The 12,619-nt window shown below is 38.8% G+C and overlaps 1 protein-coding gene across 3 annotated transcripts in view; it reads right to left on the bottom strand.

Moving 5' to 3' along the window:
* pitpnc1a (phosphatidylinositol transfer protein cytoplasmic 1a) overlaps positions 1-5,566 on the bottom strand; it is a 40,085-nt gene extending 34,519 nt beyond the window's left edge. Inside the window, exons 1-3 of one of the 3 annotated variants that reach the window (XM_026352345.1) lie at positions 5,491-5,566; positions 3,969-4,375; positions 3,728-3,846 (exon numbers count right to left, since the gene is read on the bottom strand). In XM_026352345.1, coding sequence (XP_026208130.1) covers positions 3,728-3,775 — 48 coding nt within the window. In that variant the 5' untranslated portion in view covers positions 3,776-3,846; positions 3,969-4,375; positions 5,491-5,566. Of the gene's footprint in view, positions 1-3,727; positions 4,376-5,490 lie in introns of all 3 variants that reach the window. The other 2 variants (XM_026352337.1, XM_026352351.1) reach the window with 2 other exon arrangements.
* Positions 5,567-12,619: the final 7,053 nt, after the last annotated feature.

Raw genomic sequence — 12,619 nt, 5'->3', positions numbered from 1 at the left:
GGGGCAACTCTGTATGCAGGGACACAAACACACGTATGGAAACCCCCCAGAGGCTGACCTTACGCTGACTCGCTGATGTCACCTTAATCAAAACAGGTGTCCATCTTTCATGCTGCTGGAGAGGATGGAAGGTTGTTTAATATTTAGTATTATTAGCACAAGCACTATGATGTCAGAGGAGAATCCAGAGAGCATCAAGTATGAAAGCCTTGTACCATCTATGTCTAGTCAATGTGTGTAGTCCATGTCAAATATGATTTTGTTTTATTTACAAATGTTTTATCCTTTTGCAAATCCTTAAATTGCCAATCTACTTGAAAACAGCTTTTTTCTGACTAACTAGGACATTCGACACAACCAGAGAAAGAAGCGATAATAAATTCTGTGAAGTGACAAGATTTTGATGGACTGTTTTCTGGCAGACTTCCATTTTCCTTCTGTGGTTATAAGATGACTGACGTGATCACAAAGGACTGCAGCATTTGGTGAAAGCACCCATGTATATCTAATGTCTACATTGTGACAGATACATCCCCCAGCCTCTGTCACCCTATTAAAGAGACTAAAATGTTTCTGATTGTTGACAGGTTTATGAATAAGCACAATGATGAACATGAATACTCAGCTTAGACACAATGTACTGCAAAACACAGACAACTCTGTATTAGACTAAGTAATCAGTGAATACTGTGTCTGCTATGCTGTATATGTCAGGAAAGCTCACCCAGTTTGTGATTTGTGTTTATGAACAAAACACTGCTGGCTTTGGGGCTTGTTATACATGGCTAAAAAGGTTTCTGGAGAAATCGCAACACCAATAGCAAGAGATTGGTATTTAAAGTAATTGTAACACTGTAAAGTTAAATTTAATTGAAGAGACATTATGCAAAAATATGCAGTGATTTGTCCTTTTTGCTGAGCACATGTGTTAATGTTGTGCACGTGTTAATGCAAAGAAACAACTACTGCTATATTGTAGGTTGTAAAAGTGAACTGAATTATGATGAGATCTGTTCTCCGAGCAGCGCTTGAACTAATCGTCATTCGTAGAAGAGAGGCTCCTAAAGGAGCCTTCTGAAGACTGCTGGTGAGAAGAATTCTTCAGCTGTCTAGTCATGTGTTCATCCAACAACTCTGCACTTCACTAACACACTCACATTTATCAGATGAGGACCGTGTTGCCCTAATGCTGCAATGCCATTTGAGGAGATTCAGATTCGTCATACTTATGTGTTGTGTAAGAGGTGTATACAATGTAGGACATAGAAGCACTAAATGAATCATTACTCATTGTGAATACAAGGAAGAATACAGTATACTCACTGTGAGATGAGGATGCATTGATCATCATGCATCCCATTGTCACAGGAACAGTACAATAATCGCACCAGTTCAAATAAAGCACCACTGACACTGGCTGCCTCTCGATTTCATCAGTTGCTCATGCATTGAATTAAGAAAGTGCAGTAAATGGTTTTCTTTTTGCTTGTTTGCCTTAGAAAATAATTTTCTAGCAGCAGCCAGAATCTGTTAATGAGAGCTAAGATCCATGTGTCTTTGTTAAAACTTGAAACTTCAAGGTTGTTATGTTGCTTCGTGAATTCACCAAGAGAAAGTGTGTCTAAACTAAACTCTGCTGCTTAAGGCAGTACAGAAGACAATTGTGTCTTCTAACACCACTAGAGTAAAACAAAACAGAGAGGCTAGTCAGTCTTAGAACAAGATGTGATAAAGCAGCATCCTGTAATTGTTAACATGAAACTCAGAAACTACTTCAGTGTCTAAAGCACAACTGTTGAACAAGATTAGGATCGACAGACTTCAGGAGAGGTAGACGTCAGACTAAAAGTACAAATGACTCCAACTTCATCCAAAGCCAGCCTGAGAACTAGAGGTGGTTGATATAGCCTAGAAATTATATTACAATATTTTAAGCAAATTATATAAAATTATATTTATAAAGATATAGAAAAAAATACTGAATGTTGCTTGCAAACAGCATTTATTACTGCAAGCTAAACAAAGGGATTTTTCCATCCTTCTTTTCCACTAAGCAACTGTCCTTGAATTCATTTACATGCACTTAAGTAACCAGTTTACTCTGAGTAAGTAGTCAGAGAACTGAGTTTACATGCACTTAAGAAACCTGGTGACTGGAAATCTGTGCATATATGCAATCTAGTTTCTCCTCCATCTCGGAGTAGAGATTTATTTTAAGTCACAAATTAGGTGGACTTTGATTGAAAAACAAGGCTGCATTGCTCAATAATGATCTCTCTCTCATTCAGTCATTTGCAGCCTTTTATTATGCACATGGACTCTCTGGGAGAAATCTACTTAGTGAAAATTTCCATAATATTAAAATATCTCCCTTTTCAGGTAAGTAAATTCATCATACATCACTATATATGTTATTCTGTGTAAATTTATACTAATCATGGACATTATGATTTGGAAAACCTCAACTGAAAACAGTGCAATGCATTGCTTGACAACAGAAGTAGCTGAAAGCTGACTGAGATACAGTTTAGTGACTGTGAACCATTATGGTAACAGACTTGTGCACTGACTCACTGTAACTGCCTTCGAAAGTCAGATTATAAACTGAGTTAAATGATGTGTAAAACACTTATTATATAATAAAACTCAATAAAACACTTCAGATGGAACATTCGTTTAGGTTTAGGTAAAACCACAATGAATCACACTATTTGCTTTTTCAGCATTAGGGCCAAGTAAACACTTCCCTAGTTATAACATCACATGCGATCTAAAAATCGAAACATAAAACATGGGTGTCCATTCATGCAACTAATGTCACCCCATAAAAAGGGAACACTAAAAGACCAGATTCAAGGACAGAAAGGAGCATGACTAACCAAAAACTAAATAGAGTCACCACTAAGATGAGCATTTAATGTTAATAAAGTCTTATTTGTGTCTCTAAATGTAAAACACAGCAGCACCGCTTGATCGTGAAGCTGTGACCTGAGGGGAACTCCAGCCTGCAGATGTCTCTCTCTCTCTCTCTCTCATCCTTTCTTTCACTTTACAGATGATCAAACACAAATGCAGTGTGTGCATGCCTCTCCACAAATGAAACATGATGTACAAAAATGTACATTAATTCAGCATTGCTGTCATTCAGCTCTAACAAAGTGACACAGAAACAGTAGCTATGGCTAATTCCAAATAATATGGACGACAAAGGTAATAGCTATTGTGTTTGCACGTGATTCATGACCTCGGAATAATAAAAATGCAAGAAGAAGAAACAGAATAAAAGCTGTGAACAGGGAAGGAATGCAGTTTATATCTCCACACATTGCCCAAACCATACAATCACCATCCAAACATTCAAAGCAAGATCTGTCCTTGACCACCTACAGTATAAAATCACACGATTCCTTCTCTTGCTGCTGCTGCTGCTGCTGTTGTTGTTGTTGTACACAATGTCGCTCAGATAGCACGACTGCTATTGGAGACAACAGCAGGCTATGAGAGAGACAACAGCAGCTCCACCCTGCGGTGGCTGCCTGACCGCACCTCGGTTAAAGGAGCTGTCAGCGCATCACTGCCAACTTTACAATAATGTGGTTTACAGTAAAAACTACTGCAAATGCAAAGTGTTGAGCAGCAACGGTGTACCCATGAGTAACGTAACTGTGATAGAAAAGTAGACATAGCAGATTGAGAACATCTCCAAAGCCAAGAAAACTTCACCTACCTCCTCTACTGTGAGAGGCATGCAGATGCGGTACTCCTTCATCAGCATAGTCCTCGGACAATGGTGATGGCAGGACAGAAGAAGACGTAGGCTGACGGACTTCAGTCGTGGGTGCGATCCTGTAAGTCAGTCATTTAATTGAAATCATTAGTTCAGAGAAATGAGCGGAGAGATCCACTAAATCTGCATCAGCAACACCTCCTGCAGCGGCTCCGCTATGCCTACGTGAGTCTCCACACACCAGGGGCAAAGTATAGGAGGGTCTCCCAAGGATTTAAATAATCCTTCTGCAAAATCAGCAGTTGTCAGTTCCCCAAAAAAATTTCCAGTGGCCTCAATTTTACTTCTGGATGACGGCTGCAGTGTGGAAAGAGGAAAGAAATCACACCAAACTCCAAAACAAGTCGCCTCCAACAGCAAGCGCAGCTTCAGGAGCTTTGTGGGAGCCACTCTCTGGTGCCGGGCAGCTTGCGTCGTTTTCCCCCTTTCCCGACATCAACACTGTTCATTTCACCGTGTTCACTGCAAAGTAGTTCCCTCAGATCTCTGAACGAGTCTCCTGCTCCTCTCACTTTTCCTGACAGCTCCGTTCAGGGATGCGCAGCCGTGTGGAGCAGCTGCGTCAAGCCACCGACAGAGAGGGGCAGCCTGCAGAGGAAGCAGCACGAATTGGTCCTCAAGGATAAAACGACGCATCTACTTGTTGTTTAATAAATATGAGTCATAGTAGAAGTGTAGTGGATCCCATTAGTTAGGATGCTTTAATACACTCGAGTCAATATTGGCGTTTGCAGCGAGCATTGATTAAGTGATTGCTATTATTTTAAAACGCATGATCGGAAGTCGTGCATGTGTTTTCTTGCTCCACCGACTCGAGTTTGCAGCACAGACAAAGCTCCCAGGGATTTCATGTCACATAGACTGGATTATAAATAAATACATATATATATTAAGGTATTGTAACAATTTACAGGGCGTAAAATAGTACATATTTGATATAGGCGGAAGTGAAATGGTAAAATGCAATAACAAAGGTTAGCAGCTTCAGGAAAACATACAAATTTATTTACTATTCATAAAGGGTTTTTTTTTAACTTCTAAAGAGCCTTTGGTGTTCAAAACCTATGAGAAAGTTATCATTACTGTAAGTCATTAAAACTGATGCTAACATCAGGCCAGCAGTTATTTATGTCAATAAGTTATGCATTTATTAACTTAATGTTGTTATTTAGCAGCTGACTTAGCTAACCTACCTCATTTTAAATATATTTTGTGGCACTGTCTTCGTCCTTTAGCTTTTTAATATGAGTATAGTTTTACTCACAGATACAAACATGCCGTATATGTAAAGTTTTACTCTTAGCTAGTTAGCTGTCACAGCTAGCTAACATGCTAACATGTGCTAGTAACAGGTAACTAATTAGCTAACATGGCATCTAACTGTATAACTTTAATCAGTCTGTTAAAGTTGTGTATCCTGCAGCACTTGTATGAGGTTAAATATTAACTTTTACCTCCGCAGTATATTTGTTTGTCTTTTATCAGTCTGCTATCTGTAAATATCTCTGCGATGTGGAGATAACTTCTAAACATAACACTGCACAGCTAGCTTGTGTAGCTTATGTTTAGCAACCTGTCATGGTGCGATATTAAAATGTGTGGCCTGTTTGATTTGTTTCAAACCTAATAACTTTGTTGTGCTATAATTAGTTTAACTAAATATACCCTCATGTTGTAGTAGAATCAGTCACTCACCTGCTCACCTGTCTTTTTAGAGTAAACTGGCTGCAGTTGGTCACCAATTAAGCGAAGCAGCTCCAGGCTAATGGCTAATTTAATATACTATACATATAATACACTATGTTGACATTATTACTATGTTGACAATACTCTTTACAAACGCAAGATGGCACTAGAGCTCTATATGTCAGCATTAGTATCATAAATTGAAATCAATTAATAAATTAAAATAATCAAATGTCAAATTGTCATTTTAAAACCCCAATATGTGAGGATATACTATTACATATGAAATACTATTGATATAATAGGGATGCTGAAAATATTGATGTTTGCTGGGATGTAGCCTGTATGGTTAGACATTTATAACCCAACAAATCCCATTCAAGCAACAACAGTGGAGAAGAAAAACAGAAGTTCTGGTGCCTCAACACCAGAGGGGGCAATAGACTTGCATGTGTTATGTTTCTGAAATTCATACATGCACCTACAGCACATGCACACAAACACAAATGATGGTCTGTATGTGCATTGATTGAAGCCATAGCAGCAGGAAACCGCAGACACATACAGCTGAGACATCTCTTGCTTGGTGTTTTATTACATGCTATAATTACTATAGTAATTTAAGTAAATCACCTAAACTCTTTATCATGCACATGTTAGCTGTGTTTAGAACCACATAAGGGTAATTAAATACTCCTTTTCCAAAAATTGTTCATTCACCATAACATCCTTTAAATAGAGCTTGGAAAGACAAGAGCAGATTGTCAGCTAATTGACAGTTTTGGCTTTAAAGCAATCCAGACACCTCTTTAATACCTTTTGTTCCAGTCAGCTGTTTGTGCCACCATTCTCACTGAGCTGACAAGCGATGACTGTTGTACATTTACATATACTGACCTCTGGACCACGTCTGGGGAGTCAAACTGCTCTGAATGATGCGCATTATTATGAACCTCTGCCTCCATGTGCTTCTCTGGTATGTGTTAAGTTTTGTCAGCATTGTTTTCCTAAAGTGTGTTTTGTTTCCAATGGTGCATGTTAACTTGATTTAATTGGTGTGTTTATAAGTGTGTGTCCATGGCTTCATTTGATGAGTGTGAGACTTTTAAAAGGTAACTCTTTCCTGTATGTTCAAAGTGCATTGTGTGAGTGGAGTACTGACACCTGTCATCAGTCACAGACACATCATAGCTTTACTTAAGGGGCAAACACATGTCGTAGATACAGTGTGAGACCATTTTACTGTTCTCCATTTATACCAATAGAGAGAAATAGAAAGAGAGTCAAAGCAAATGCACATTTAAAAAATAAGTCACAACACAAAGTGTTTTTATTTGGTGTGATTTGCCACAGGATGACAACACAAAGCATCTCTAATTGGATTTAGAAATAAAATAATATGGCATTATGCTAAGCTGTTTGTAGTGTCAAACGGATGACACCTGCTTCAGTGAAGCAAACATACAGTACACACACACACACAGACACACACACCAAATTCTGTTTATTCCAGGCATCTTCAGAGCGTCGGCAGAGAGGAGAAACTGTTGCTAAGAGACCTGGCTTCCTCGCCACTCACCGCTCAACATCATTAGCTGCCCTTTACAGTCACTTCCCTAACCTCTCAACCCCGTCAGTCCACTGTTACTGTGGAGAAAGGAGCTTGTTTCTCAGCTTGTTTTACGGCGGGAGATGTGCTGGAGCCAAAAATTAATAAGGGGCTTATTGGAGCCATTTGTCTGGAAAAGAAAACACTCGAGTTAGATGGCGTTGCAGTGCCAGCAATGAAATGTAATGATTGAAATATAATGATTGCATTACATCCATGGCATGATTTAATCAAGCTAAGGTCCAACACTGAGAGCCTGTTTTTCAAAAGTGGGCTATTCGATTTGCCCACCAAGGATTTTAGTTTACTATAGCTCAAAAACTGTGACATCTTTGATCTTCTCTTTGCTTGGTGGGGAATTTGTGTTTTTGTGAAGGAGAGACTCAGAAATTATTAGAGGACAGTAAAAACATTTTTTTCATTTCAGATGGATGGATATTTAAGATGTAAAAGCAGGATTACAGTGGCTTTATTATTAACTTGATCACTTACTCACATAATCAGGTTGTGATTATCATTTCCACATTTTTGTTTGGTGAATCTAATTAATTATGTTTGATTGAGCCTTGAAAAAGTTTTATCATCCGAAAAAAACTGCTACGGCGTTTTTCGGTACAGAGACACTGATACATGCTTTTGTATCCACAATCAGACTCCTGACTGGACTAATCCTCTTATATCTGGTCTATGCCTCCAAAAATGATAAATGACTTACAATTGATTCAGATCCGTGCTGCTGGAGTGCTAACAGGGAATCAGAAGGTTGGAACACTTTACACCTGTACATCAGTTGCCCATCAGCTTCCCTATTGATTATTATTTTCAAAGCACTTCATGGTCTTGCATCAGCTTGTTTGTCTGACATGCTTCCAGTTTATGAACCACAATGATCTCTCAAATCCTCCAGCCGGAGCCTTTAAGTTGTTCCAAAGTGCAGGATGAAAACTTTTGCTTCGGCAGCCTTTTATGTTTTATGCAAACATTTTTACAGTCATCGTGAACTGTATATTGCTTGTTCATTTGTGCGTTTGTTTTTACATTTGAATGTTTTATTCCATCTGCATTATTTTAATAATTTTGTCATCGTGGCTGGAGAGTGTGAGGGGATGAGATGGCTCTGTGTGTTTTCACCACATGGCTTCACACACAGAGGTGGCTGCCGCTTGTCAGCATATGATCCATGCATGAAAAACATGTATACACACCTCTCTCTCTTTCAGACGCACACACACACACACACACACACACACACACAACCATACACCTACCTGTATGCACAACCATACACCTACCTGTGTGCACACATACTGTTTCTACAATGTGCTGTCAAATGCAGACCAGTGAGGTGGCAACAGTGACAGGTGAGAGATGACATTAGTGGTGACACTGACAGCAATTTGAAGACAGAACTCCTGTGAGGGATTTTATTAGGTGAGGTGAGTAAGTTTGGGTGCAGATAAATTGCTATCTTCCTCTGATGTTACACTGGGGTGGTCAGAACAGCCCTTTCCACAGTACCACCTGTTCTTTCCTCCCAAAGGCCCGATGCTGTCATAGGTCTAAAGGAAATTTGGCCTTTTAATGATATTTGCAAGTAAATATATTCTAATTAATATGGACATTAGGAAGTGCCAAACAAGTATAGCAACACAAAATAATTGTTTTGTGGTGTCTACACCTCTGTATCCCAGTTTTTTGTATGTTACATAATAGCAGGTGGCTATATGGGTAGAGCATCAGCCTGGGATGTAGAACGTTCCTGGTTCAACTAAGGAAACCAAATATGTTCTCTGTGCTCTCTTCTAGCACACAGAAAGGACCTTTATGTACTCTAAACATCATTCTCGAATTTCAAATGTACAACTTTTACTTGTAAAAAAGTATTTGTATATATGTCTGCCAGGATTATTGTGTCATTTTGAAGATGCTTGTTCTTCAGGTACCCATGTCAGTGTAATCATCGTCAGATGTTCTTATTTTTACTTGTTCATTACTTTGTATTTGCAGTTGTGTGAGCTGTGAAGCACACAGGTAATGGAACATCTCGAAAAGAGTCATTTTTCCCCAGAGTATGTTCTTCAGGCACCACGTCTGTCTGGGCTTGGTGCAGATTTAACAGCATACTTATGTGGTCTGTCAGGGAAAAAACAGTCAACAAAAGTATTGCATTAAACACCAGAGATTACTGTACATGAAAGACTGTAAGATGATTTCTAGTTTTCTGTAAGATGCACATTATTAAGTGTCTTGTTTTTAAGGTAGCCAATCTGATAAATGTATGTGCCTAGGGATGGGTGCATTCAATGTACCTTCATATACTGTACGCACCACTACACTTCTGTTTTTCCCCAGTGGAGAGTTATGAAATCCGCTGCACTTAAAAAGTTTTATTAAGCTCGGTTATGTTGATTTACCATAAATACATGAAAATTACAGTGGGAAGAAGTAAAACAGCACTTCACAATCAGAAAGAAGAAACATGGACAAAAGAAAAAAACAACAAGACCCATGAGATTGCAGCATCCAGCGGCGTTACCCTTCAACGCTGTGTGGATAATGTAAGATGAGGACATTTTTACACATTACTCTCAGATTGACTCATCCTTATCAATCATGCAGATGTAACCTTTTAGAGCGATGATTGACGTTTCAAAGTCAAGACTGTTTCCATGGATACACTGAGATGCAATTCACTTCTTGGCTTTGCCTATTGCTGGTCTAAAACCCAAACATGTAGGGAGTGATGGTGCCTCAGGATCAATATTGAAGAATAAATGTAAAAAATTTAATGTATCTTTTTATCCAGGTGATTTCAGTTTTCCCATTTCCCAATCTAGTGGGTCAGATAGCCATCTAAGTGTCATGCACATTTCATTTAGAGCAGAAGATTGTCTCTTGCATAATGTATAATGAAATCTGAACTTATTGCCAGTGGAGCGATATTGCCAAGAGAGATGTCACATCTTTTTTCATCTTGGGCCTCAGCTTGCATTTCTCCTCGAAGATTAAATGACAACTGCTCAATATCACAGCTATTAGGGTGTGATGTTTGACGGGAGAGGAGCACTTTAAGCTGTGGACATATGTGTATACGTTTTTGTTTTTTTTTTTGCCTGTGCACGTGTGTCTTCTCACACATATTAGAATCTCAGGTTTCTACATGTGTATTGTTTTTGCTTCATCTCAGTGGTCGCAGTGCATTTTAGGCCTTCTGATCATCCCCTGCTTACAGCCAAGCTGCTGCTTGCATGTCACTATGGAGACACTGGTTGCTATACATGAGCCAATCACTGTGGAGAAGGAGATGTTAAAAAGTTGTATGCTCAGGAAGTTAATCTGTCTCTGCATCAGCCACGTTGCATATCTGCTTGTTGTTCTCCATCGATTTTTTTTTTTTTGCAATGTTTCTTTCAAACAGGGTTCACTAGTCCACAATCTGTTGAAATTATTAATGACCGATTTGATCAGTTAGACATTAAAACAGTAAAATAGTTTTCTTCAACTGACCGAGACGGCTGTGGTTGTTTTTTAAATCATAGTGAATCATAATGAACAATGGCAGAACAGTGGGAAACACTGGAACTAGCTGAAAAAAAGAAGAGTAAGAATTCAGGGAGATAAAGGAAATGAAAAGGAAGGAGCAGCAGAGTTCAAACAAGGAAGGGTGAGAGAAACAAAGGGGAGTGAAAGGTGCGTTAATGATCCTTCAGATGGAGGCTAATGAGTTCATCCAGGAGGCTCTAAGGTGCTGTCTAGACTGTGATGAAACTTAGACACACACACACGCCCTCCTCATTTCTCAGCCCTCCTCCTCCTCCTTCTCACCTGTGGAGTGGGAACAAAGACACATCATGAGTTGATAAGTTCCTTCCTCCAGTATTATTGATGTTAACAGTTTGCCTGTTCACAATCTGTGAACACAACGTGAACAGAATTTAGATTGAAGATGGGCGATATAGACTTAAAATTGAGGTACACTTGACATTTTCAAATCATGTAGACAAAAGCCTTTATATTTATGTTTATATTCATTCTCTGAAATAAAGAAAACAAATAAATCATATAATAATAGTTGTATGATTTGTTTCTCCTCCTCCATCTTTGCTCAGCTAAGTTTCTTTGCATTTTATTTGAAATTTATTTGACTTGTCTTAAATCTGACTTTGTAATTGAAATTTACAAAGAGAAATTAGCATACTTATAAATCTTACAAAAGCAGATTTTCAAAAGGACGATTTTTCAAGCTACATGCACCATTGATCTTCCATCTGTTTTCCAAATTGCCTCTGAAATTACATTTGACTGTATGGAGTTGAGGTGGCAGACAGGTGGAGTGCTCTGCAGCCATCTCTTTATTGTAAATGGTTTGTTGTCTTTGAAAGCCAGACTCACTCACCTGCATCATCCCCAAATGCAGTGTATTAATAATGTAGGCTCCTTGCTCCCCAGAGGAAGACCACAGATTGAATGGAAATCAGTTTGTCACTTGATGCGCTCCGCCTCTGCTCTGCCACTCCAATTAAACATACAGTATACAGGTACCCACACACACAGCACAACATGATGCGCATATTTGGAAACACACACTTAGAGATGAGGTTAACACATGTGGTGTGCACAAATACATGCACACAAATGCTCAGACACAAGAAGATGTGACTGTCACTGTCTATGACATGTGTCCGTTTCATTATGGATGTGCTCATCATTTGTCAAATTCCATCCAGGAGAAATATTAAGCTGAACAATAGTACTGAAGAGAGCAGCTCCGTGCATCACTCTTCAATTGAGTAGAAATTTCTACCAACAGAGCGTATGGTACGTATCAGTTTAACTGCTCTTAGCACAGCACGCAATGCAATCCTTTAATTAGAATCAAACAGATGAAAGTGGATGACTAATGACGCAGCAAAGACACCGAGCAGAGGTGTGTGCTAGTGCGCGTAAAAAAGGGGAACTGAGGCAGATACAAAGTGGTGTAAGGAGAATGTGACGTGCACAACACTGTTTTTAGGTGTGAAGTGGACACCTCTGGCTTGAGTGGAGCCCAGCTTTGTCCTGGAGGTATTATTGTGAAAGCAGGAGCAACCCACTGATGCAAAATGTTGCCACGCAACAGTTGTGTGAAGATTCTTGAAATTCATTTTAGCATTTTTTGGACATTTTCTACAAAAATTACAGCTTGGTACAAAATGTTGTTGAATTTTACTTCTTTGGGAATCAAACTACTTTTAAAACATCTGAGGTTTTGATATTAAATCATCAAAGTGGAACTGCTAATAACTCAGGGGTACTGTAGACTTTTACATTTGAGATTTTGTTCTGTATTTTTTAAGCTTATTTCATGTTTTAGTGTAATCTCGGTTTTAAAATGTCTGTAGTACAGTGGCATGAAGTACTTCATGTTAGCACAGTTTAAGTATATTTAGTACTTGCTTCCCTTCACTGTGTACAATGAATAAATTAATTACTAAACTGGGCAATGTCCAAAAGCAGTGGGCAAAGAGGTTCAGGTGATACTATCTATGAGTCGAGCA

The sequence above is a fragment of the Anabas testudineus genome, chromosome 8, assembly GCF_900324465.2.
Source record: "Anabas testudineus chromosome 8, fAnaTes1.2, whole genome shotgun sequence".
NCBI lineage: Eukaryota > Metazoa > Chordata > Actinopteri > Anabantiformes > Anabantidae > Anabas > Anabas testudineus.
This window is presented reverse-complemented; position numbering and strand designations above follow the sequence as displayed.